At 43.6% G+C, this 27,996-nt stretch overlaps 1 protein-coding gene across 3 annotated transcripts; it reads right to left on the bottom strand.

Moving 5' to 3' along the window:
• Nucleotides 1–11: 11 nt before the first annotated feature.
• per2 (period circadian clock 2) lies at nucleotides 12–27,996 on the bottom strand. Of its 3 annotated transcripts, none has more exons than XM_021613118.3 (20): nucleotides 27,638–27,949; nucleotides 19,110–19,599; nucleotides 16,562–16,797; nucleotides 16,287–16,408; nucleotides 15,805–16,006; nucleotides 15,065–15,116; nucleotides 14,522–14,664; nucleotides 14,295–14,373; nucleotides 14,070–14,176; nucleotides 13,804–13,957; nucleotides 13,390–13,639; nucleotides 13,164–13,275; nucleotides 12,686–12,902; nucleotides 12,283–12,404; nucleotides 9,291–9,554; nucleotides 8,179–9,095; nucleotides 4,889–5,126; nucleotides 4,349–4,589; nucleotides 2,281–2,431; nucleotides 12–2,126 (listed from the first exon to the last, which is right to left on the bottom strand). In XM_021613118.3, the coding sequence occupies exons 2-20, from the start codon at nucleotides 19,469–19,471 to the stop codon at nucleotides 2,115–2,117; spliced, it is 3,981 nt and encodes a 1,326-aa protein (XP_021468793.2). In that variant the 5' UTR covers nucleotides 19,472–19,599; nucleotides 27,638–27,949; the 3' UTR covers nucleotides 12–2,114. The 3 variants fall into 3 exon arrangements, with proteins under 3 accessions (XP_021468793.2, XP_021468795.2, XP_090038259.1); XM_021613120.3 differs by having other exon boundaries at nucleotides 4,430–4,589; XM_090182133.1 differs by lacking the exons at nucleotides 12–2,126; nucleotides 2,281–2,431; nucleotides 4,349–4,589; ... (1 more) ...; nucleotides 8,179–9,095; nucleotides 9,291–9,554 and adding an exon at nucleotides 9,736–10,229 and having other exon boundaries at nucleotides 27,638–27,996.

The following is a 27,996-nucleotide window of genomic DNA, read 5'->3' as shown; positions in this document are numbered from 1 at the left end:
CTAACAACTGCTGCATCCAAAATGTTTATTTTGCAAAGATCACAACCAAATATAAATCTTAGCGACTTTTCATTTAGAATTAAAACATCAATTGTAAGTGTATGAGAACCCAATAAAGTTATAAGTACTAAAAAGGTCAACCATGGCTATGTTGAATGGGCACAGATGGTGATGGCTTTCTTACTGCAGTCAAGAGTCACGCACATCTGTCAGTGTGTGGTGTACTGGAAAGGGCTCTATGAGAACATTCAACCACAAGCTAGAAAGCAACTTCTCTACAAGCCTCTTCTGCCACACCTTTTAGTCAGCCAACATAATAGACTAGAAATCCTGTAAGTGTTTTCAACAACAAACAGATAACATCATCATCATGTTATATATTGGATATGCAACAAAATATTTTGCTGTGTGACCCGGAGTTTTATTTTGGGAGCACTGTGGGCCTAGGAAAAAAGAAAGAAAATAAAGGGATGTAATAATGCTTCGCTCTAACGTATTTTCCCCGAGTGCCCTTAGAGTCATGGTTGCACCATTACCACAGCGAAAGCTTCCATTTCAATCAGTGCCTCGGGTTTCCCCAAAAGCATCTTAACGTTGAATTCATCGTTAGAACCATTAAGCACCATGGTGCTAACAATGAACTTAAGTCTTAAGATTCTTTTGGAAAACCGGGCCTACGTCAAAAGATCTGAACCATAATACCGGCGCAGCATTTTTATCTTCATATAGCGGGGTCGCTGGGACCGCATTTTACATTCATAAACCATGTCGTTATCCATTTGTTTACACTTCAGTCATGTTACCTCATTGGTTAGCTAGCTAACAACCTGGGAACGTTACCAGTATATCCAAACATTTGGGGGCATAGAAAGAAAGGAAAAGGGATAGCTTCTTCAGGAGATCAGGGACAGTAGAAAATCATGAATGTCAGATCTTCTGCCGTTTTTGAAGAGACAGTATACAATTTTCAATGTAATGCATCTCAATAGTGCTTTTACACAATGTAGAAACCTAATATTCCACACATTACTTTGTAATTTCAATGACAGTTATTCCTTTCAACATTTTGCCAGGGTGCAGTTGATAAATGAGAACTTGTTCTCAACTGGCCTACCTGGTTAAATAAAGGTTATATATTTTTAGCTTTTACAATAAATTCATTTCTTACATGTTACATTAGTTTTTAGGGAAAACCATGTCCCTCAAAAGTACATTGAATTCGTATAGGCCCAATATAGGCTGTATTACAATAAAACACAATATATTCTGGTGCTCCTACATTTCATGTGGTGCTCCTAACTTCTTTAAATTGGGAGCATCAGTGTTAAAATGTTGACGCTAGCCCCAGGGCTCTAAATTAAAACAAATAGAAGACTACTACAGTCAAAACGTTTTCAATGAAAACATTAATTTCAATAAGTGAAAAAACAATTGATAGAACATGAACTGTGTTGTGGACACACTAACTCACTCTTCTTTTTCTCCTCTCTCTCTCTCACACACACACACACTGAAAATGAATTGACCAGGTGGGATGTAACAGTCTGTATGTTCCCTGGTCTCTCAGGCTGTAGCAGAATTTCAATACAGTTTAGTTTGTTGTAGAAAAGGTTTGTACCCGCAGGGTGCAAGCGGTACTAGGCAGTCTAATATGGGGTGGCAGGTAGCCTAGTGGTTAGAGCGTTGGGCCAGTAACCGAAAGGTTGCTGGATCGAATCCTCAAGCTGACAATGTAAAAATCTTGTCGTTCTGTCCCTGAACAAGGCAGTTAACCCACTGTTCACCCGGTAGGCTGTCATTGTAAATAATAACTTGTTCTTAACTGACTTGCCTGGTAAAATAAAAAAAATGGTCTTGTATGGAACAGCTGAGGGTGGGACTTGGTGAATAATTGATGTCGCTTGAGAATGAGCCTTTTGCGGAGGTGATGCTGCTACAATTAACAGGGGCAGAATGGATGTGGCTGTTATGATCCAAGGCCAGAAGAGGGACAGGTGTCCATGTTAAAGGGCTCCTCGCCGGGCTTCCTGTAGGGGCTGACCTCCTCAGTCTCTGTGTCTCCCATATCCAGGCCAGGCTGCTCCTCAGACAACACCACCTCTGGAGTGTCCTCCTCACAGCCCACACTTAACAAAAAACAACACATTTCTGTTAGTTACTTTCAGACTTGCTTTTGACAAATGTGAATGGCTGCCTGTAGTGTAAAAGAGAGAGAGAGAAAGGAAGATCGTGATTGTGAGAACGAGAGAGGGGGGAAAGAGATAGAGAAAGAGAGCTCACCTTGGCGTCCATGACCTTGGGCAGCCCTCTTCTCCTCATCCAGGGGTGGACCTCCCCCAGTTCTATCTGCTGCTCCCCGGTGAAGCACGGCTGGCTCTTCTGCATCACACGTAGCTTCTCTCGGTCTTCCCTAAGCACACAGTCGATGCCCCTGAGTAGACCAAGGAACATACACACTCGGTATACTGAACTATGTGACTTATATGACCAGGTGAAAGACATACAGTGCCAGTCAAAAGTTTGGACACACCTACTCATTCAAGGGTTTTTCTTGATTTTTTAAAACTCTTTTCTACATTGTAGAATAATAGTGAAGACATCAACACTATGAAATAACACATCTGAAATCATGTAGTAACCAAAAAAAGTGTTAAACAAATCAAAATATATTTTATATTTGAGATTCTTCAAAGTAGCCACCCTTTGCCTTGATGACAGCTTTTCACACTCTTGGCATTCTCTCAACCAGCTTCATGAGGTCATATGGAATGCATTTCAATTAACAGGTGTGCCTTGTTAAAAGTTAATTTGTGGAATTTCTTTCCTTCTTAATGTATATGAGCCAATCAGTTGTGTTGTGAGAAGGTAGGGGTGGAATACAGAAGATAGCCCTATTTGGTAAAATACAAAGTCTATATTATGGCAAGAACAGCTCAAATAAGCAAAGAGAAACGACAGTCCATCATTACTTTAAGACATGAAGGTCACTCAATGCGGAACATTTCAAGAACTTTGAAAGTTTCTTTCAGTGCAGTCGCAAAAAACATCAAGCTCTTTGATGAAACTGGCTCTCATGAGGTCCACCACAGGAAAGGGAGACCCAGAGTTAACTCTGCTGCAGAGGATAAGTTCATTAGAGTTACCAGCCTCACTCCTCTTTCTTTTCTAGTTAGAGACAGTTTGCACTGTTCTGTGAAGGGAGAAGTAAACAGCGTTGTACGAGATCTTCAGTTTCTTGGCAACTTCTCGCCTTCATTTCTCAGAACAAGAATAGATTGATGAGTTTCAGAAGAAAGTTATTTGTTTCTGGCCATTTTGAGCCTGTAATCAAGCCCACAAATGCTGATGCTCCAGATACTCAACTAGTCCAAAGAAGGCCAGTTTTATTGCTTTTTTAAATCAACACAACAGTTTTAAGCTGTGCTAGCAATTGCAAAAGGGTTTTCTAATGATCAATTAGCCTTTTTAAAATGATAAACTTGGATTAGCTAACACAACGTGCTATTGGAACACAGGAGTGATGGTTGCTGACAATGGGCCTCTGTAGATATTCCATTTTAAAAAATCCTCCGTTTCCAGCTACAATAGTCATTTAACACACTAACAATGTCTACACTGTATTTCTGATCAAAATGTGATGTTATTGTAATGGGCAAAAAAAATAAGCTTTTCTTTCAAAAACAAGGACATTTCTAAGTGACCCCAAACTTTTGAACGGTAGTGTAGCTGATGTTGAACTGATCTCCAGGGTCCACTAGATATGATATCTGGAATAATTCAAAACTAGCCTTGAAGAAATCACACATTTTCTCTCAACCCACTTTGCCTGACAACTTGTGCAAGTGCCCCATCTTATAGGCATACATTAGAACTGCAAGCCAGCAACAAAAGACCTCATACGCTTTCATCATCATAAGATGCATCACACAAACATACATAGATTTTTGGGATCCATTGTGGACATAAATACAGGGACGGAGTAGGTGGGAGTGGAAGGGAGTGGGTAGTATCTATGCTGTGCAATGTGTGCTGTGCAATGTATTTCCCAAAGATGCTGTGTTCCATCTGAAAAATGTGTAAATAAATAAACCAAATCAAAACCAACAAATATTTCTAACCCCAGCATTCATGGGCACTCATCATTTTGGGAAACATTGCACTAGGACTCATGCTCTGGGTAGAAGTTGTCTGTGGTCACAGATCTAGGATCAGTTTACCCTCCCCTTATCCTTCCCCTAAGCCCACCCCTTCAAAAATCCCAAACTGACCCAGATATGCATTCACAGACAACTTTCTCATATTCCAAGGCACATTGCGTGCCGCCTCTCTCCTGTCTCCTCCCACTCACCGGGAGGGCATCTGATAGGTCAGCATGACCTTGTCGTCAGCGTTGGCGGTGACTAACCACGGCGGATCCTGCAGTACATACTTGTCATATTGGCTTTCCTCTACCTCCATTGGCCGCCCCTCGCTAGCGCTACCACCACTCCCGCCGCTGGAGCGCACTTTGACCTGCTGGCAGCTGTTCTGGGAGGAGTCCACGGTGCCAAAGTAGTTGCTGCTGTTGTTGCTTGTGTGGCTGCTGCTTACTGTGGGGGTGAATGAACGCACAAAACAGAGTTAGGATCTCTTACCTCAGAAGCACCAGCGTTCTGGTCTCAAGTGCTTCATACATGAAGCAACAAACTGCTGGATGTAATGTCATGCTGCCATGTTAATGTCCTTCTATCTTGTGTTCGTTCTTGTTCTGCCAACCTTGTTGATCAAATATGTAAACCCCCAAGACAGTTACAGGAGTGAGGTTTGGTACAGTGGAAGTGACTGGTATATAATAGGAAAATAATTCTAACAAATGTACAATAAGGCTAGGGTAGGTGTGTGTACAGACCTGTGCCACTGCCAGATACTCCGCTAGCTGACGTTCCACATCCCAACGTTCGGCTGTTATTAGACATTCTGCTGTTAGACGTTCTAGCTGAGGTTCCGCAGCCATTAGAGCTGAAACCCATGGACCCGGAAGTGCCTGAGCTGATGCCTGAACGAGAGTCTGAATGGAGCAGGATGTCCAGCAGGTCACTCGATGATGAATTGACGTCGCTATGGTTACCGTTGCCCGGCGAGCCCACCTGCAAGACAGAAGCCAAAGGATAAGGTCAACAAACAGAAGCTCCACTTTCAAGTCGTATTGCTCCCTTTCTTCGGTCATCAGTCCCATCCTTTGTTTTTTTGCGACTCTCCTCTTTCACTTCTCCCTCAAGGTTTAGAAGCGACTCAGTCATATTTATTTAACCAGGAAAAGCCCATTGAGACCCAGAGTCTCATTTTCAAGGGAGACCTGGCCAAGATGTCAGCAACAATCAATACATTACATAATTAAAACATACAACAATGTGATCCAGCCTAAAAAAAAGCATTTACACGCCTCTGTAACAGTCTCCCATCAATATTTTTAATTAATTCAGTGGCACTAACATATCTAGATGAAGCATGAATTGTAGACTATTCCATGCGTCTGGGGCACAAGAAGAGAAGGCAGTCTTGCCTCATACTGTGAATGTCCTGGGGACTTTAAGTAGCAACCTGTCACGACTTCCGCAGAAGACGGTCCCTCTCCTTGTTCGGGCGGCGTTCGGTGGTCGACGTCACCGGTCTTTTAGCCATCGCCGATCCACTTTTCATTTTCCATTTGTTTTGTCTTCTACACACCTGGTTTCTATTCCCCAATGACATGTTCATTATTTAACCCTCTGTTTCCCACATGTTAGTGTGCGTGTTTATTGATTGTTCATGTCGGTTCTTGACGGCTGGTTATTGATTGCTGGGTTATGTATTTACGCCCGTTATTTTCGAGTGACCGGTATTTCTCCGCACCTTAAGTATTGTCTGTGTACTGGTGCTGTCGTGGGATGAAATACCTTGTACACTCACCTCTGCTTTCCTGCGCCTGATCTCACTGCACCAGTTACCCACCGCATGACACAATCACCTAGCAGACCGGGTGTGGTAACTGCTGTTGGTGAAGGAGACCAGAGTATAGAGGTAAAGAGGGAGTTTACCAACAAGGGCTTTGTAGATGAACACATACAAATGTATCTTTATGCTCATATAAAGTGAGGTCCAACCCACCATTTGGTACAATGGTGAGTGAGTGACTTGGCATTTGTAATAAAGCGCAAGGTTGCATGGTAAACAGAGTGCAGTCTCTGTAAGACGGAGGAGGTTGCATGGTAAACAGAGTCCAGTCTCTGTAAGACGGTGGAGGTTGCATGGTAAACAGAGTCCAGTCTCTGTAAGACGGAGGAGGTTGCATGGTAAACAGAGTGCAGTCTCTGTAAGACGGAGGAGGTTGCATGGTAAACAGAGTGCAGTCTCTGTAAGACGGAAGAGGTTGCATGGTAAACAGAGTGCAGTCTCTAAGACGGAGGAGGTTGCATGGTAAATAGAGTGCAGTCTCTGTAAGACGGAGGAGGTTGCATGGTAAACAGAGTGCAGTCTCTAAGACGGAGGAGGTTGCATGGTAAACAGAGTGCAGTCTCTGTAAGACGGAGGAGGTTGAATGCACATACAACAAGACACCATAATCAATTACAGAGAGAAAAGTGGCCTGAACAAGCTTCTTTCTAGTCATAAGCGGGAAGCAAGCCTTATTACGAAAATAAAAACCCAATTTCAATTCAAGCTTTGTCACAAGATAATCCACATTAACTTTAAAGGACAACTGGTCATCCAACCAAATACCTAGGTATTTGTGGGATGACCCTTCTTCAATGGATAAAGCCACCAGATGTGAAAATGCTAACGTTCTCTGGCAGAGTTCTAGGTCATGAATTTAGTGTTTTGTATATTCAAGACCAGTTTGAGACCATATAGGGAGGCCTGCAGTGACTGAAAAGCAGTCTGGAGCTCTTCAACAGCCTGAACCAGAGAAGATATTGTCCCACTACGAGAGATGGATAGACAGAGGTCTGTAATTACAGTAACTACAGTAAGTTATATTTTGTGGAGAGTTGCGATGTTATCCTACCTCGTCACTGCAACACTTCAGCCTAGAGCACACTATATTCCATGATAGTAGTTGGAGACACAATGCTTTAGACGTAACATTTTAGCCAGGAGACTTTTGGATTTTTGCACTTTGACATGGCAGCACATGTTACGGTTTTCTTCCGTCGAAGGAGAGTCGGACAAAAATGCAGCGTGGTATTCTTGATACATATTTAATGACGATGAAAAACAAACAATACAAAAACAATACAAAAACAAGAAACGTACCACGAAACCCTAACAGCCTATACTGGTGCAAACCAAACACAGAGACAGGAACAATCACCCACGAAACACTCAAAGAATATGGTTGCCTAAATATGGTTCCCAATCAGAGACAACGATAAACACCTGCCTCTGATTGAGAACCACTCCAGGCAGCCATAGACTATGCTAGAAAACCCCACTAAGCCACAATCCCAATACGTACGAAAAACCCCAAGACAAAACACACCACATAAAAAACCCGTCACACCCTGGCCTGACCAAATAAATAAAGAAAACACACAATACTAAGACCAGGGCGTGACAGCACAGTTACTTCACACAGGATGTCGGAATTGTACACCTTTTTAATGATTCAATACAATTTGCATAAACTAGATGAGGTTGTGGTTACTACATGATTCCATATGTGGCATTTCATAGTTTTGATGTCTTCATTAAGTAATAAAAAAAAATGCAGAATAGTCAAAATAAAGAACCCCACGCCCCCCCCAAAAAGTACAAATAAAGACCCCCCCCCCAAAAAAATACAAAAAAATAAAGAAGAATACAAACTTTTTACTGGTACTGTACACTCACACCCGAACAGATACACACCCACACAGATAAACACTCACACACACCTACTGCTGCCACTAATTATTTTTACTAAATACTGAACAATTTAAACATTTGCCCCCCAATCCACACATCCCCAATACACATGTAAATATTGGACTATAAATTGTGCCTTCCTGTATTATACTTATGCTAAAAAAAATGATTATATTCTACTGAACTATTTACTTTATGTTCGTATTCTTATCTTTTACTATTTCTTGCGTTGTGGAGAAATAACCTGCAAGTAAGAATTTTGTTGGATTGCGCATACCATGTGTATCCCGTACGACTTGAAAATGAGTATCATACCTGCTGAAGCTCCTTGACCTTCTCCATGGCTTGGCAGACCATGCTCCCTCCCTTCATGTTGACGGTGTTATTCCTTTGTGTGCCAACGGAGGGCACCACCACCATGCGGTCCTGTCTCTCCAGGGAGCACCACATCTCCTCCAGCTGCAGGGGCGAGCTGCACCATGATTGGACCAGTGGAGGGGAGGACGCTTGGTCCCTGCCGCCCATGGTCCCATGCGGGGAGCAGCGAGACTGGGTGGTTTCCCCAGGTGGCTTGGGAGCCTCCATGGGCATGGAGAGTGAGAAAGGCTGGGCGGGGATCGGGAAGGCCGTCAGTAGGGGAAAGGCCTGTGGCTGAGCCGGGAAAGGAACATGAGCAGGTAAGGTGAGGGATGTCTGTGGGTGGAAGGGCTGTGACTGAGAGGGGTAGCCGGCTTTCTCGGCCTGGTAGAAAGGCTGTTGTCCTGGAGCCCCGCTTCCCATTTGAGGGAACATGCAGCTGGGGAGAACCAGAGCCACCACGGGGGTCACCATGGGAGTAGAGAAGGGCGAGGGCTGGATGTTTGGTGGCGGGCACTGGGGATCCTGGTTGCCCTGGCAGTCACCAAAGCCTGCCAATGAATTCTCTGGGCGGGTAGGCATGGTGCCAGCCATGGTGCCCGCCCCAGTGTAGACCTGGAGGGGGTAGACTGGCACCACGGTGGGGTAAGCCAGGGGCAGCAAAGTGGACTGGGAAGTGTTGGAGGGGGACCAGGAGGTCTGGTTGAGGCCCTGGTTGAGGAGGTGGGGTCGGGGCTGCGGCTGTCTTCTCCTATGAGACACGGAACTGTCGGACGACTCGTTCTGTTTCACCCGTTTAGACTTGGTCTTCTTGTTGCGCCCACTTCGGCGGGCAGCGGGCTCGGCCTGCGTGCATGGGCGCACAGCGGGCAGAGCTAGAGAAGGGGACAGCGAGGGGAAAGGGACAAAAAGAGGGTGTGATTACATTATGTATTTGACTGTGAGAGGTTGAGTGTATGAGAACATTATTAAGGTACTGTGTGTGTCTGTGTTGAATTGTACTAGCCCAAGTCTAACAACCTATACTGAGTTTGTATTGTAATGTGTGTAGAACATGTTTGCTACTGTACCATCAGCGGCACCCTGTCCCTTCTGGCGCTCCAGGTATTGGGAACAGTTGGCCTGGAAGGCCTGGACTCCCCTCTGTTCCCTGAAGCGACACAGGAAGGTCTGCTCCTCCTTCACGGTGTGGGCTACTAGGACCTGTTTGGTCAGACCGAGCTTCTTATAGGGCTCCCTCTCCAGGCTGGGAGGTGAAACAGCATTGGGGGGAGGCCCAGGAGTCTGGCTGCCCCCCTCCACCTCAACCCGAGCCACAGATACATCTACGATCTCTGTACAGGGAAAAACAGACAGAGAAGCAATTATACAACATATACATGAAACACCCAACTGCTCAGGACATACAGAGATGAGACGGTGTAATACCCTTAGCAACATTGATAAACATATATACATTAATATTCATTACAGGGAAGCAGAGATGCAGAGAGAATGGTATAATGCACAGCGCATTTAGACACATAGCTTTGGTATAACATACATCATGGTATAGTCTTGAGGAACCAGACGACTGTGAATCTCTGAATATTGTCAAATAAATCTGATACATTACACAACATCAAGCTACATCCATACAACACACACACCCATGTACCTACGCACGCACGGACCCACACAGTCCCCACTCCCAAACACAACCCCACCACCACAAACTGAAGACCAAAAAGAGTAGAACAGAAGAGTAGAATGAGACATGTCAATGTCCCCGTAGTGTATACCTGACCCGGGCTGCAGTTTCTTATCTCCTACATGCACGACGGTGCTGCTGTAGCTACACTGGCTTGCTACTGACACCACGCTCTCGGCTTTGCCGCACGGTGGCCCAGCGAGGGCCGCCAGGGAGGAGCCCACTGCCCCTGTGGCTGAGGTCGTAGCGTCTGTTGTTATGTCTGCGATGACGTCACGCACAGGGGTTAGACCAGGCTGATGCTTAAACAGTGCAGGGTCTGCCAGGGTGACAGGGAGAGACTGAGGGAGGGTGACTTGGAGAGTCACATGTAAAGTCCCATAAATGCAGATTATAGAGAGATAGACAAAAGAGAGAGTTTGGCTGTGTCTGATTCAGTTGGTGACCTGTCCAACAGAGCCTTGGTGAGACTGATAGTCTTTCAACTGAATGAGTCTTTAAACTACATGAGTATTTAAACTCAATGAGTCTTTACAAATAAATTAGTCTTTAAACTACAGTGGACAAAATATAAAACGCAACATGCAAAAACTTAAGATTATACTAAGTTACAGTTCATATAAGGAAATCAGTCAGTTGAAATTAATTAATTAGGCTCTAATCTATGACTGGGAGTACAGATATGCATCTGTTTGGTTAACCAGTCAGTATGTGGAGTGACCACCATTTGCCTCATGCAAACAGCTGATCATGCTGTTTATTGTGGCCTGTGAAAAGTTGTCCCACTCCTCTTCAATGGCTGTGCGGAGTTGCTGGATATTAGCGGGAACTGGAACACACTGTCGTACACGTCGATCCAGAGCATCCCAAACCTGCTCAATGGGTGACATGTCTGGTGAGTGTGCAGGCCATGGAATAAATGGGGCATTTTCAGCTTCCAGGAATTGTGTACAAATCCTTGCAATATGGGGCCGTGCATTATCATGCTGAAACATGAGGTAATGGCAGAGGATGAATGACACAATGGGCCTCAGGATCTTGTCACGGTATCTCTGTGCATTCAAATTGCCATCGATAAAATGCATTTGTGTTCGTTATCTGTAGCTTATGCTATGGGGCACTCTGTTCGCCATGGGGCACTCTGTTCACAACGTTGACATAAGCAAACCGCTCGCCCACACGACGCCATACACGTGGTCTGTGGTGTGAGGCCAGTTGGACTTGTAGCCAAATTCTCTAAAACAATGTTGAGAGAAATAAGCTTTTTGTGCATATGGAACATTTCTGTGATCGTTTATTTCATGAAACATGGGGCCAACACTTTACATGTTGCGTTTATATTTTGTTCAGTATAAAGGAGTTTAAATATAAATACTGATATTTTGATAAATTGGTATGTGTATGTGGAGCCAGACAGAATCTGCAGGGTGTTTTCCAACCAACACATTTTCAACATTGTCACACTATAACAAATCAGTGTATCTGTGACTATTAATCTAGCAGTATTATTTGTTTTAAATTCAATTCATCCCACAGGTATCTTTAATTTGAATTAGAAGTTTGCAGGTTCCATCTAGAATGAGACATCTAATTTAAGTACAAATCACACCGGAGCCAAAGGCGTCAAAATGTTTGTGTGAGAGTAGAGAGCGTCAATACACATTAACGCGTATGCCAATTTAATTGTCACAATAATCCATAACAAACAGTCGTATTTGTTACGTTTGCTATGTAGCCCTTGTGAATTATTGTTATGTTCCTTATGACTCACCTTACATGTGCTACGGGAGCCACCGTACCTGCCTGCTCTAATCAGTTGTTATGTTTGGTCAAGAACTAGCTAATACACCCGATGAGTTTATAAAGAATTTAGCTAGTCTCGTTCTTTCTACATGGCAGTATTCTCTCTTAGCCTGCCTAGGCTTTATGCCTGTGATCAAAATCAACACAAGTAGGTATAACGTTATTGTTTTCAAATATGTATTTTTGGCACTGGCAGTATTGTTGTTATAGTAACGACCCATTATCAACACTTAAATATACATGTCACAAATCCAGACGTAACAATGCACAAACAAGTTTATTTTCTGGCAATTTATCGGCTCATTTTACTAGCAATACTTTGTGTAGACGTGAGAAAAATAGATTTGCTTTCTAATTTAACGCGCGGTCCGGTCCGTCTGTTCTCCCACTCACTACCTTGCATTCTAATTCCGACTGGTAAAAAATAATAGTGGCGTAGAAGAGTTCACTTGCAATATAGGATACATTAAACATCATACTCTAGCAATAATACCGAAGTCAATTGTTGAACATCTTTTATTAATGGAGTGATAAAGTAAAAATAGATTACGACCAGTGGTAGAACGTACCTTCAGATAATTGCATGGGATTGTCCCCTCCTTTCTGCTTGTCCTCATCTGAGGACATAGTGTTGTCAGAAGAGTGGCACCTCCTCTTCATAGTGATGGGAACATTACAGCCCTCTAGATATCTGCCCAGAGAGGGAGAGAGATGCACACAGAAGGATGAAAGACTGATTAACTTTATATCTTAATCAAAAACAATAGCCCATGATGTAACTACTATCATGTAATTGGGTAGCAGTAAGTACATTGGGTAGCAGTAACTACCTACCCAGAAACAATGCCCATAAGAGGACAACTAGATTAATAGACAAAAGATCCAAGACTATAAATAGGCTAGATGACCAGAGAGATGTACAGATACGTGATTAGCAAGATGAATAGGTGACTAGTTAGTAGTTGTTCTGACCTGATGACACTGTCCAGACAGCTGATCTGTTGGTAGGAGTAGACCGTCTGGTCGTTGAAGGCCAGCTGCTCCTCCTGTACTGCAGTCCTGCTGCTGCTGTCCTCCAGGCTCAGCCCACTGACCCCAGCACTGACCCCACTGTCCCTCCAATTCAGAGGGGCCACAGGGGCTGCAGATTCCTTGGAACGCACCCCTGCTGGACTCTTCTGGAGTAACTCTGCTGGGGAAAAGGGAGTGTGTCAAGACTGGGATGGGCATGGATTTGTACGTTCTGTATACGCCAAACTACACCCATGAACTACACCCATGGATATGTGTGTTTTCTACATCTCTTCCAACACACAGAAGTGCATTCATATCTGTACATTCACACACATGTACACTCCCCAGTTCACATTATCCAATGCACATGCGAACATATCTCTATGCTTCCTGCAGACTGTAAATATTTCTGTGCTGGTTTGCTTGTTTGACTTACTGCCAGGGCTCTTCTTGGTCTCAGGCATGGCTGAGGAGGAGGCTTGGTAGATCTGCTGTTCCTGACTCTTCTGGAGGTGGATACCTTTACAGATCTCCTGGAATGACCTCTGCTGGGGAGGAGAGAAGAGACATGTTCACTATCACAGAGAGGGAGAGAGAGGTAAAAGAGAGAGTGAGAGCGAGTGATAAGACAGGGAAAAGAGTGTGACAGAGAGGGTACTTACAGGTTTGGCCCAGCTGCTCTCCCCCTCCTCCTCGATGTGTGTCCTGCTTGGGCTGCCCTCGCTGGTCATCACCTGAGATGCTGCAAGGTGGTCGTTGCTTTCCACACTACCGTAGCCACTGGAGCTAGTGTTGTGCACCGGCTGTAGTAGCAATCTGTGGATCTGCTCAGTGATCTCCTGGACTTCAGAGTCCATAGTCTCCATGAGGGCAGGGAGCGGGGACACAAACACATCCTCATTCACCGGGCCTCTAGAAGTGGGAACAACTACATTATCCTTATTCAGTCATACAGGCTTCTTATATTAGAGATTTTTTTCTGTCTATTTCAAAAAAATTGTGCCAAGATAACACAAAATAGTGCTGGGCAGAGAGTAGTGTCAAGATAGAAAACATTGTGCTGTGCAGACACTCACATGCGGACTTTGTGCCTCCCGATAACGAAGGAGACCTTGCGGCTCCAGGGGTTGACGAAGCTGGACCAGCTGGTGTCGACGATTACGTACTCTCCGTTCCGCGTGCAGAACCTGATGGGGGAGTGGTCGAACGGCTGGCCAGCGTACTGAAGGACTATGGGTAGGAGAGAGGACATAGACGTCAGCAAAAGACGGAGTAAAGCTAAAATGGAATATATTCTATTATTATAGTAGTATGTTAGAAAGTGTGTTCTAGTTTCTCTTACTCTTCTTGTGAATGGCCAACATGACAGGCCTGTCATCGGGATGCATGAGAAGAAGGACTGGGGTGCCAATCAGATCCTGGGGGAAGTACCCAAGAAGTGGAACAGCTCTGAAAGGCAAAAAACAATAACTTTGTGAGTCAGCCTATAGGTTTCATAAAAGCACTGTACTCTTCTGTCGGATAAAAACAAAAGTGTATGGGAAAAAAAAGTGCAAATGTGTCTCACCTCTCATCCACATCCTGGAACACACAGCTAGGAGTGTGTGTGGTGGTGAAGATGCGCTTGTCACTAGGGATTCTGGGAGCTGTAGGCAAAATGAAAACGCTACTGTTCCCACACACTATATTTCACATATACCTATTTCACTAATATACACTACTGAGGATGCAGTTTCAAAAGTATTCAAACAGTCACGACTCCGGCATTGTGACGACATTATCATTGGTCCTTACCCTCGTATCCGGAGTGCACCTTCTCAGCCAGTAGGAGGCAGCAGAACTGGTCCTCAGAATGGACCTTATCCTGCACCTTCATCAGGTAGGGGGTCATACAGAATGGGTAGTACTGCAGGTCCCCCTCACACTCCTTACCCCCACTACAGAACACAGGAGAGAGAGGACAAAGTCAGCAAGTCACTAAAGCAGCAACAAAACCATGAAAATATAGTGTCCTTATGATTGTCAGCTGTGTCAGTGACTCACTTCATTAGCATCTATTTCACAGATTGAGTTGCTGCTTGGGTGTTTTTCTGCCTCTTGGGGGCAGAGTTGAGCTGTAGATCTACTTTAACAGCAACTGTGAATAGTGTGTGTGTGTGTGTGTGTGTGTGTGTGTGTGTGTGTGCATGTAAATGTGTACGTGTGTGTCAGAGAAAAAAGCGAGAGCTTCCTGTTTATGAAACCAGCCGAGAATCAAACAAATTTAAACTGGAAAGAGGGAATGAATAGAAACATGGAGAGCAGCTGACTCACGGACGCAGCCACACACACACACACCTGATCCGACAGAAGAACGATTTTTCCTGCATGCAGTCCGACCGGGATGACTCTGAAAGGGGAGGAGGGGAGGATGAAAATGGTTTTAATTCAAAATATGTCTACTTTATTGGCTCAATGCCGACCCTCTTCATTCAACTGAGATACTATTTCACGAGTCACATCAGCTTTCAACAACACACCTATTCAGAGAAATGTACAAGATGAATACAGGACAAAGATACGCTCCATTTAGAGTAGGAGAGAAGATCGGTGTCTTATCTGGTGCCCTTGCTTCAATGCATACACTATGTATGTTTTCCAAGCTCTGGTTAACCCCCTGTATTGACTGGTTTCGCTGGAATCTGTCATTGTTTTGATTAGGGTGGGGACAACTGGACTCTTATACAGGTACATTCATGTTTTACCAGCAACGGCTTCGCTTGTGCTGTTTGAAATGGATGACTTTTCTGATCATTATAACTACATGGGATTTGACTGAAGAGTGTCTCGAGAAATGCTATATATTTAAAATGGGACTCTTATAGCCAGATTTAATGGGTAAACAAGCATGTTCTCTTTTTCCATCCTACCATATGCCTTTAGTGCATGTGTGATGTAGCTCTGTTGTTCACCAGTCTAAAACTATAAGAGGTTAGAAGTTAAGGAGGGGTTTTCGCTACCTGCTCCAGGAGGGCAGGTGGTATGGCATGTTTAGATTGTCTATAAGTGGTTATACGCGCTCGTAGAGGGGTCATTACCTGCTCCGGTGCACATGCTCCAGGAGGGCAGGCGGTAGCGCGTGGTGAAGCTGTAGAAAACACTAACGTCCTGGGGAGTCAGGAACTCCACAAACTTGGCGTCCTTGAAGATGCCCCGTTTACAGTTGAGGATGGAGGCGGCCTGGTCTGAGATGTAAACGATCTTCCCCGTGATCAGAGATACAGCTACAGCAAAGGTGTCCTGGAAGGAAACAGAGGCACATGTGAGAAACTGGCATATACAGTACATGGACAGCTGCAAGTTTGGATTACTCATACGTTATTACATCACTGGGATATCTGATCTGTTGTTGGTCAGACACCATGTCAAATCGGGACGGATGGCATGGATGTGGTAGGCATAAACTCGTGGCTGTTAATAGTGTTAACTAAGCATTACTGTTGGGTTCCATTTGTTTTTGAGGATGTATTCAAGGAAATGTTTTTTTGTGTGTATTCAGAAGTAATACTAAGGAATTTACATTGTTTTTGAGGGTGTACTCTGAGGTGATGCTGGCTATCTCCTCGATGGTGTAAGAGGACACTTCCAGGCCTGATGGCTGACTGTCATTGGTCATCAGCAGCTGGTAGTACTCCTCATTGGCTGAAACAACACAAACACACATTGGTTTCCTTGTTGGACTTTTAAGACACATTCCTAATACAATAAACTATAATGTAATGATGCTAAATTCCTAATCTTCTCATATGTTCAGGACTACCACCCAGAATGATGTGCGGTTTGGTTGTCTCTTACCTTCCACCTGTTTGACGCAGCGCAGTGCGTATTTCAGGGTGTTTAGGGAGCTGGACTTGTTGCCTTTGTTCCTCTTGTCAGCAGGCAGGAGATGTCTGAGCTGCTTGGCGGTCCTGAGCAGCTCCTTCTGGGTCTTGGTCTTAGCGGACTCCTCACTACTGCAGCCGCTGGTGGAGGGGTTGTCCTGCTCAGAATTCAGCAGGCTGAAGGCATTGGAACTACTGGGAGGAGAGGGGCTGTGGGAGTTAGAGCGACAAGCAAGAGAGATTATTAATAACACATTTCTATTAGAGGCACTGTTTCACACCACTAGAATTACATTGTTGCAAGCCGAAGCTACACTGTAACAAGTCTTATACCGAGCTGCTAGCTGTATACTTTTGAAAAACAATAAAAGGGACTGAAGGTAGGCTTGTTATTGTTGATGTTTCAGCTACAATGTCTTTTTCTTGAAAGGTAGCCTTGACTGAGGTTAACAAGAAAAGGTCTACTTTCAATCATATTGTTTTTGTTTTCAAACGACACTGAGGCCATTCATTAAAATGCTATTCCTCTTGGACAACAAACAGGTGAATTGCGTTCATTGCAGGCTAAAAGTTTCTCTTTCACAATATCCGATTGAAATACATCCATTGAACACTGAAATTACATTTCAAAACAAAGTCTGAGTTTTGCATGAAATTAATGAGTTAATTTATTTGCACAGCTGCTACAATGGCTTGGAGTTCTCTACTCTTTTTGTGTTCAGGAGAGTGCAATGCTACAATGGTACATGGACACCAGAGCACTTTCGTAGGAATCTGTAATTGATTTGATTAGGGTGGGGACGACTAGACTCTTATACAGGTACATTCATGTTTTACCAGCAACGGCTTCGCTTGTGCTGTTTGAAATGGATGACTTTTCTGATCATTATAACTACATGGGATTTGACTGAAGAGTGTCTCGAGAAACGCTATATATTTAAAATGGGACAGGCGGACCACTCTTATAGCCAAGTTTAATGGGTAAACAAGCATGTTCTCTTTTTCCATCCTACGCTATGCCTTTTGTGCATGTGTGATGTAGCTCTGTTGTTCTCCTGTCTAAAACGGTTCATAGACGGTCTATAAGAGGTTATACGTTAAGGAGGGCTTTTCACTTCCTGCTCCAGGAGGGCAGGTGGAATGGCATGTTTAGAAGTGTTTAGATTGGTGCCATATTGTGTCTTCGGGGCACAGAGTGGCCCATGCCACGTGCGTTTATTGTGTTTGTGAGAATTTGCAGTAAGTAGGAGCCATTGTGCGTTTTTGGGCCACGAGCATTAGCTTACAGGCTTAGCGAGAGCGCTACTACATCCAAAGGCTATAAACTGCCCCCTAAGGCAGCCAACTCTTTGTATATAACTCAGGTGTGTTTAAATAACTAGCTTAAGTAGCTGAGAATATAAAGCGGCTTCAGAAATAGCCTCTCTAAGTGCCAATACAGATCTAATTATATCGAATAGTTCCAATTGCATAAAAGAGCTGTTGATAGTATCAACGGCATCTGCTATTGGGATCAACAGATTGGTTTGGCATTAGAGTGGCAAGTTAATGGTGAATTATAGAGGTTGTTAATGATAGTAAGAATAGGCCTCCTCACTGTTAAAGTGGAGCCCATAGGAACATACTGTATTGTCACAGAGGTGGGAGGTGGATGGGAAGGAGGAAGCGGGGGACAACTTCACCATATATGGCAGATAAGAACTGAGACGTCTCAGCAAAGAATGACCCCGATAAGCTGTTTGCTTTCATCGCCAATTTTACGCAATCAAGATGTGCTCCAGTCCTCTGAAAAGAGTGTTCAAGGTGATTTCAGCCCAGTTGCTGAGGAACAAGGAGAGAAAGGGGGTGAGAAGAGTGTCATCAGGATGAAGTGTTGCCATTCAGGGTCCTAATTGGAGCCACTCCATTGACAGCTTCTTTAGTTTCTCACTGGGGTCCATCATTACTTTCTATGGGCTTTTCACTGCTCTCTGTGAGGGCCTCACTTCACTATGGAGCAGGCTGCATGGGCACCACGGGAAAAGACACCACAGGAAAAGAGGTGAGTGGTGGGTGAGAGACAGGGCGCCGCTGTGCATCACATACATCTATTATCTAGGGCATGTCAACTCTCTGAGGCCGGGACAAGTGGAGGTTCAGAGTAGGGATGTGGGCCAGCAGGTGTCAACAGAGAGGAAGAAAGAGGGATGGGTCTCTAGAGCTTCAGAATGTGCTGCTAGTGACAGTCATATTGATGCCAACTTACCATACGTCCTAAGGAGAGAACGGGGACACACAACAGAGGACACATGGTTTTGTACACGCATATGTGGGATATGTGATAACCTACGTTGTCTGATCAACTAATACGGTCGATGGTATATTCTACCGGGCTGCCATCGATTTAGGAAATAGGACCTACGACTGGACTGGTAAAACTTAGTAATGATAAAATGTAGGAATGGTAAAAAGGTACCCATGAAGAAACGTGATCTACTCTAAACCAACCCCACCCACAAACCACTTAAACCCCCTCCACTGACCTCTTGCTACTCCCAGACGACTCCAGGAGGGCGGAGTCCTTGCTGTTGCCGTTGGAGCTACCTGTCGACTCGTTACCATGACTCTCGTTGCCATGACTCTCGTTTCCATGGCTTCCGTGGCTCTCGTTGCCGTGTGACTCGGTCTCGCTCCCGCTGGATCCACTGCTCTTCATCTCCACGTCGTCGTGGCAGGAACGTGAGCAGACGTTCTTACACCGGATGCTGTCACTGCCCTCTGAGGCAAGACCCAGGTCTGGACCACCCTGGCCATAACTGCTCATACGATGGAGCTGGGCCATGGAGCTGCACGAGGGGGCCCCCCTGGGCATGGAGCTGCACCCCGGGTCTGAATCCTCTGACATTAGGGAGGTGTGGTGTGTTGAGGGTTTGAAACCAGAGATGTGCTGGGTAGAGAATGGAAGAAGCCAAACCCAATCACACCATCTGCAAGACGCTGGAGAGAATGGGTGGATTAGAGGCTGAGAGTTTTCTGTAAATGAAGAGAGGAAAAAGAGGGTCAGTTACGACTTCAAACAATAATAAAACCTTTTAGGAAAACCTTGTAAAATGAAATAAATCCCTGGAACAAAAATATTATTAGATACAGTCGATTTCCCTTTGAAGCTGTGAGACAAAAAACACAGACAAGACCCCCCAAAGGGTGACACTTGCCCCTGTCTGCTGCCCTTCCCACAAAAGTGCTAGCTTTTTTTTAGACATCAAAGCTGTAGTACATGACCTTTGAAATCCACCCAGGTGAGGACCAGGCCAGCGGATGGTCCATCAAAGTGGATCCACCCAACAGTGCTCCCTACTGGGATCGCCGCCTGCCCTTTCTCCCATCTCTGGGGGGCTAAGTCCCCTTCAAAAGGTTGAAGCTTTATCTTGTCTAGACAGTGCTAGAGTCAGCCCAGCTCAGTGTACAGTGCATTCGGAAAGTATTCAGACACCTTGACTTTTTCCATATTTTGTTACGTTACAGCCTTATTCTAAAATCGATCATATTTTTTCCTCCTCAATCTACACACAATACCCCAGAACGACAAAGCGAAAACAGGATTTTGAATTGTTGGCAAATGTATTTAAAATAAAAAACAGTTACCTTATTTATATAAGTTCAGACTCTTTGCTAGGAGACACTAAAATGAGCTCAGGTGCATCCTGTTTCCATTGATCATTCTTGAGATACAGTGCCTTGCGAAAGTATTCGGCCCCCTTGAACTTTGCGACCTTTTGCCACATTTCAGGCTTCAAACATAAAGATATAAAACTGTATTTTTTTGTGAAGAATCAACAACAAGTGGGACACAATCATGAAGTGGAACGACATTTATTGGATATCTCAAACTTTTTTAACAAATCAAAAACTGAAAAATTGGGCGTGCAAAATTATTCAGCCCCCTTAAGTTAATACTTTGTAGCGCCACCTTTTGCTGTGATTACAGCTGTAAGTCGCTTGGGGTATGTCTCTATCAGTTTTGCACATCGAGAGACTGACATTTTTTCCCATTCCTCCTTGCAAAACAACTCGAGCTCAGTGAGGTTGGATGGAGAGAATTTGTGAACAGCAGTTTTCAGTTCTTTCCACAGATTCTCGATTGGATTCAGGTCTGGACTTTGACTTGGCCATTCTAACACCTGGATATGTTTATTTTTGAACCATTCCATTGTAGATTTTGCTTTATGTTTTGGATCATTGTCTTGTTGGAAGACAAATCTCCGTCCCAGTCTCAGGTCTTTTGCAGACTCCATCAGGTTTTCTTCCAGAATGGTCCTGTATTTGGCTCCATCCATCTTCCCATCAATTTTAACCATCTTCCCTGTCCCTGCTGAAGAAAAGCAGGCCCAAACCATGATGCTGCCACCACCATGTTTGACAGTGGGGATGGTGTGTTCAGCTGTGTTGCTTTTACGCCAAACATAACGTTTTGCATTGTTGCCAAAAAGTTCCATTTTGGTTTCATCTGACCAGAGCACCTTCTTCCACATGTTTGGTGTGTCTCCCAGGTGGCTTGTGGCAAACTTTAAACAACACTTTTTATGGATATTTTTAAGAAATGGCTTTCTTCTTGCCACTCTTCCATAAAGGCCAGATTTGTGCAATATACGACTGATTGTTGTCCTATGGACAGAGTCTCCCACCTCAGCTGTAGATCTCTGTAGTTCATCCAGAGTGATCATGGGCCTCTTGGCTGCATCTCTGATCAGTCTTCTCCTTGTATGAGCTGAAAGTTTAGAGGGACGGCCAGGTCTTGGTAGATTTGCAGTGGTCTGATACTCCTTCCATTTCAATATTATCGCTTGCACAGTGCTCCTTGGGATGTTTAAAGCTTGGGAAATCTTTTTGTATCCAAATCTGGCTTTAAACTTCTTCACAACAGTATCTCGGACCTGCCTGGTGTGTTCCTTGTTCTTCATGATGCTCTCTGCGCTTTTAACAGACCTCTGAGACTATCACAGTGCAGGTGCATTTATACGGAGACTTGATTACACACAGGTGGATTGTATTTATCATCATTAGTCATTTAGGTCAACATTGGATCATTCAGAGATCCTCACTGAACTTCTGGAGAGAGTTTGCTGCACTGAAAGTAAAGGGGCTGAATAATTTTGCACGCCCAATTTTTCAGTTTTTGATTTGTTAAAAAAGTTTGAAATATCCAATAAATGTCGTTCCACTTCATGATTGTGTCCCACTTGTTGTTGATTCTTCACAAAAAAATACAGTTTTATATCTTTATGTTTGAAGCCTGAAATGTGGCAAAAGGTTGCAAAGTTCAAGGGGGCCGAATACTTTCGCAAGGCACTGTATTTCTACAACTTGATTGGAGTCTGTCTACCTGTGGTAAATTCAATTGATTGGACATGATTTGGAAAGGCACACACTTGTCTATGTAAGGTCTCACAGTTGACAGTGCATGTCAGAGCAAAAACTAAGTCATGAGGTCGAAGGAATTGTCCATAGAGCTCCGAGACAGGATTGTGCCGAGGTACAGATCAGGGGAAGGGTACCAAAAAATGTCTGCAGCGTTGAAGGTTCCCAAGAACACAGTAGCCTCCATCATTCTTAAATGGAAGAAGTTTGGAACCACCAAGACTCTTTCTAGAAATGGCTGCCCGGAGCAATCAGGGGAGAAGGGGGCAAGGAGGTGACAAAGAACCCAATGGTCACTCTGTCAGTGCTTCAGAGTTCCTCTGTGGAGATGGGAGAACCTTCCAGAAGGACAACCAGCTCTTTAGCACTCCACTAATCAGGCCTTTATGGTAGAGTGGTCAGATGGAAGCCACTCCTCAGTAAAAGGCACAAGACTTTCAGACCATAAGAAACAAGATTCTCTGGTTTGATGAAACCAAGATTGAACTCTTTGGCCTGAATGCCAAGCGTTACGTCTGGAGAAAACCTGGCACCATCCCTACAGTGAAGCATTATGGTGGCAGCATCATGCTGTCGGGATGTTTTTCACTGGCAGGTACTGGGACACTAGTCAGGATCGAGGCAAAGATGAACGGAGCAAAGTACAGAGAGAGATCCTTGATGAAAACCTACTCCAGAGCACTCAGGATCTCAGACTAGGGAGAGGTTTCACCTTCCAACAGAACAACGACCCTAAGCACAGCCAAGACAACGCAGGAGTGGCTTCTAGATAAGTCTCTGAATGTCCTCAAGTCCTTGTAGCGTCATACCCAAGAAGCCTTGAGGCTGTAATTGCTGCCAAAGGTGCTTCAACAAAGTGCTGAGTAAAGGGTCTGAATACTTATGTAAATGCAATATTTCCGTTTTTTTATACATCTAAATCTAAGTCAGCAAACTATTAGAAAGAACCGTCATGGACTGGATGTTGAGTGGCTGTCCTGTATAACCTGAGCAACTACAAAAATCAGGGCCCGACTATTTAGTATGTTCCTTGTGTATTCAGTTTATCTTGAAAACTTCTTATTTTGTATCAATTGCATTTATTTCCCCGTTAAGGAAACTGTTACGGAGACATCAAGGGCACCATGCAGTAAACCTAAAAGAGCTAACTGGCCTATCATCTCATCTTGTTACACCACCTGACCTGGTCCTTGGCTGTTGGCATGGCCCGTGATTGAAAAGTACCTATTTGCTGCATTAAAGTTCACATACCTTCCCACACCACACTTCCCTAACTGTAATTGACCTGGCAGAGAGCCAGAATAACCTAGTGACCCAGAGAGAGACTGGCATGAATTCACTATGGACCGTCTGTCTGTTAGTGCAGAGACCGGCTCAAACAGGTAGTAGTCGAAGCGGCTGCTCCTGCTCTATGGAGGAACTGGCACGTTGCCAGCCAGGAGTCTATGAAATGTCAAGTCATTTAACGACTGACTTTAACCGGCTATTAGTTATGTAACAGAAGTCAGGACTCATTGTCTGACTTCTAATTTGAATACTCAAATACAACTCAGCATAATTTAATGGTATTGGATTAGAAGTCAATTAAACATACTGGATTCAATTCCTCTGTGTTGGGAACAGGACAAGTGCTGTTGTCATCATAGGACAATTGTTATAGAACAAGGTTGTATGTTTACTGAAATACCCAACACTCAGACCCATTTTCTTCACAATATATTTTACTCAACTCCAGCCACTTTAAAATTGGAAAAATGTATGTAAAAAATGTATCACTAGCCACTTTAAACAATGCCACTTAATATGTTTATATACCCTACATTACTCATCTCATATGTGTAACGGCCGTCGTCGGTGGAAGAAGGTGAGGACCAAAGTGCAGCGTGGTAAGTGTTCATGATTTTTAATATAATCAAAACTGAATACTAAACAAAATAACAACTAGGAAGAACGAACAAACGAGACAGTCCTGTCTAGTGCCCTGACCATACTAAAACAAAGACATAATAAAATAACTAAGGTCAGAACGTGACTATGTATATGTACTCATATGTACTCTATACCATCTACTGCATCTTGCCATCTTTATGTAATACATGTATCACTAGCCAGTTTAAAAAATGCCACTTAATATGTTTACATACCCTACATTACTCATCTCATGTATATACTGTACTCGATACAATCTACTGCATCTTGCCTATGCCGTTCTGTACCATCACTCATTCATATATCTTTATGTACATATTCTTCATCCCTTATACACACAAGTGTAAAGGTAGTTGTTGTGAAATTGTTAGGTTAGATTACTCGTTGGTTATCACTGCAATGTCAGAACTAGAAGCACAAGCATTTCGCTACACTCGCATTAACATCTGCTAACCATGTGTATGTGACAAATAAAATTTGATTTGATTACTGTGTCATCTCACAGCCTTTAGCATCTTTCTTAGCTACTTCCCTTCGCTAAAAAAAACTAAACTCTGTCCTGCGCCTTGGGTGTGGGACATTGTGTCGAGTGACAACATTATCAAGTGGAACTTGAACAGGAAGGAAAGAGATACATTATGGGTTTCCGGTGTTCTCCTCAAGGACAATGGTCCTTCCCTCAGGCCCTCTTTGCAAGGCTAACAGTGACATGGGATTCTGCTATCTACACTGAACAAAAGTATAAAACAATGTGGTTCGCAAGTGGCCATCGAAGGTGAGCATTTGCCCACTGAAGTCGGTTATGTCGCCAAAATGCAGTCAGGTCAAGATCCCGGCGAAGACAACGAGCACATAGATGAGCTTCCCTGAGACGGTTTCTATCAGTTTGTGCATTAATTCTTCGGTTGTGCAAACCCACAGTTTCATCAGCTGTCCGGGTGGCAGGTCTCAGACGATCCCGCAGGATGTGGAGGTCCTGGGCTGGCGTGGTTACACTTGGTCTGTGGTTGGACGTACTGCCAAATTCTCTAAAACAACTTTGGAGGTGGCTTATGGTAGAGAAATGAACATTAAATTCTCTGGCAACAGCTCTGGTGGACATTCCTGCAGTCATGCCAATTGCACACTCCCTAAAAACTTGAGACATCTGTGGCATGGTGTTGTATGACAAAACTGCACATTTTAAAGTGGCCTTTTACTGTCCCCAGCACAAGGTGCACCTGTGTAATGACCATGATGTTTAATCAGGGTCTTGATATGACACACCTGTCAGGTGGATGGATTATCGTGGCAAATGGTAAATGCTCACTAACAGGAAAGTAAACAATTGTGTGCACAAAATATGAGAGAAATAAGCTTTTTGTGTGTGTGGAAAATTTATGGGATCTTTTATTTAATCTCATGAAACATGGGAACAATATTTTACATGTGTTACTATTTTTGTTTATTATATTTAAGCAGCAGTGTTACGATGCTACGCTAGTAGTACCTGCTAAATTTACATAAGGAGTTATGCAATATCCCTGTTATAAGGTATTAATTAACAAATGTACTTACGCAATAATTTCCACTGGTGCACTCCATAATTTGAATATTCATGGGAACAGAATGAAACACTGGTAAGTATTATAACCATTTAGTAACAAATAATTGATACTTATGCGATGTTAAGTGTTGCCACTGAATATTCAAGTTAGAATGTTCTTCTTGGAGAACCATCATGTAGAATACTGAGTATTGTGAAGCAGAAGTAGGGAAAACTAGCAGGAAGGACTCCCTGTGCACATGTGTGACCTATAATAGTGGCCTAATATGGGTTTACTGCATGCCTTTCACATGCCTGGTTAAATAAAATGTAAGTCAGTTAAGAACAATTTCTTATTTTCAATGACAGCCTAGGAACAGTGCTTTATTCAGGGGCAGAACGACATTTGTACCTTGTCAACTCGGGGATTCGATCTTGCAACCTTTTGGTTACCAGTCCAACACTCTAACCACTAGGCTACCAAGAGATTAGATTATGTATACATCATATTATATCTAATACAAAATAAACAGGTGAGCTGAGGGCTAAAGTGACATTTCCAAATGTAGACACAGCAGCATTGAACTCTACATGACTAAATTAAATGAAGGTATTTGGTACAGTCCATATTAGGACTAGGCCAGATATACAGCAGTAGGCTAATAGCTAGGACCAGGAGTTTGATTTTCTGACCATGCAAGAACTACTCAGGGCCCTCGATCTTCACAGGGCCCCAGAGTTTCCCCCCTGGTCGTGTCCCATTGGAAAACTCCTGGCCGAAGCATGTGTTTTAAAAGATGCCGCCACAAAACTGCACAGCACAAAGTGAAAGAAGCTCTACCCAGCTCATCTCTCGCTCTGAGAACTAGCAATGGGTATCAGGTTACATGTAATGTGTTCTAACGCAACCTATGGTGAAGGAAGAGTTAACGGGAGCATGTGACCTGTCATTGTATATAAATGGATGATGCCTCTCTTTACAGATGCATTCTTTGTCAGATTGAAGATAGGAGTGTCATGTCGGATGCAGCTTGATTATGAAATTATCTAGTTTGAGTATTTGACAGAGAGTATAATGAATGGCAAAAACGAAAAGTTTATTTTCACAACAGTTAATTCGAATCATTGTATCATGCCTGAAGCTGAATAATTACATTCATTTGTATTACTCTAACAATAACAGTGTGTTAACAATCTGGCAAAAGGGCAAGAGATGCTCCATTTTTCAACAAGTCATTGGAATACATTGAAACACAACAATGGATCTTTGAGGACTACTATAGCCCACTGCTACGTAGCCTACTGCACATGACCATGCAGATGTCAAAGTCTTCATGGCAATAGTAAATAAAGCAAGGCAAATCAACTTAACCTAAGCATCACTAGAGAAAGGCATAACGGCCCTTTTACAAGAGGACTATTGGAGGAAACAACACCAGTTCCACGTGCTGGGCTTTTTTTATGTAACGAATGTGTTATAAAACCGCACCGCACCGCAAGGCACCCAGCCACTGCCTGACTTGATACAATGAAAACAGCCGCTTGCTCAGTTTATCCTCTTTTTCTAAAAACGTTTCAATGACAGTAAACACCACAATAGACTCCCCTTTCAATACACTAAGCAGTTTTGGACAGATCTGACTCATGCAATGATTGCATCATTGTTTCTATGTCTATGGCACAGGCAGGAAAATTATAAGAATATAGCTTTTGTCAAAATGGACTTTTCGTAGCAGGTTATGACAACTTACGCAGCTGGTAAGGATAATTAACGTAGCATGTTAGGAAAAGGGTTTGCAAAAATTCAACCTTTGACGTCAATTGGACAAGCTGTAATCAATCTAGACATGACCACATAGGATCGTTAAAACAAACACTGCTGTCATGTGGGCCGGGCTGACCGAAGACTACTGACCTATTATGAACCGCACACTGACACAGTTATACAATGCAACGTTCAGACAGACTCATTTTAAACCATTTCAAAGCTCGGTAAAAACCCACCAAACCGTGTTATAATAAAGATGTATATGTGCTCCCACCACAGAGTTTCGACGATTTAGGCTTTTGCTATACAGTGGAAAATCAAGATCTAGCCAAGTCACATTATAGTGAATATGATCCAATGCGTTATACAGCATCGTTCCATAACGCACCCGCAAACACCAAACTATGTAGAACCATGACAAATTCACCAACCTGTCAGTTAAAGTAGTTCCTCGTCTCTTTTCTTTGATTCCAAAGACTTATGTTGGTTTTCAAAAGGAATAGTTGTATCTTGCTGGAGCAGTGCAAAATGCCAGCAGGCTTTTGTTTAACACAATGCATTTGTCTCCGACTAATTCGTTTTCTTATAGACCTCTTTGCAATAACTTTATTTGGAGCTCCGCCCTTAGCACCAGTTAGCCCCACCCTATACCATGAGGTCCTTGGCTTAGATAATTGTTTTTTCCAGGGCAAGAATATGGAAACAGCCCGAGACCCGCGACCATTGGTGAAAAACGACGACAGTCTCTTTATATAAGGACGTCATCGCCATAACCAGCGGAACACGGAGT

The sequence above is a fragment of the Oncorhynchus mykiss genome, chromosome 8 (assembly GCF_057628025.1).
Source record: "Oncorhynchus mykiss isolate SJ-2025 chromosome 8, ASM5762802v1, whole genome shotgun sequence".
Lineage (NCBI taxonomy): Eukaryota > Metazoa > Chordata > Actinopteri > Salmoniformes > Salmonidae > Oncorhynchus > Oncorhynchus mykiss.
Note: the sequence above shows the minus strand (reverse complement) of the source record. Positions and strands in the feature narration are given on the sequence as shown.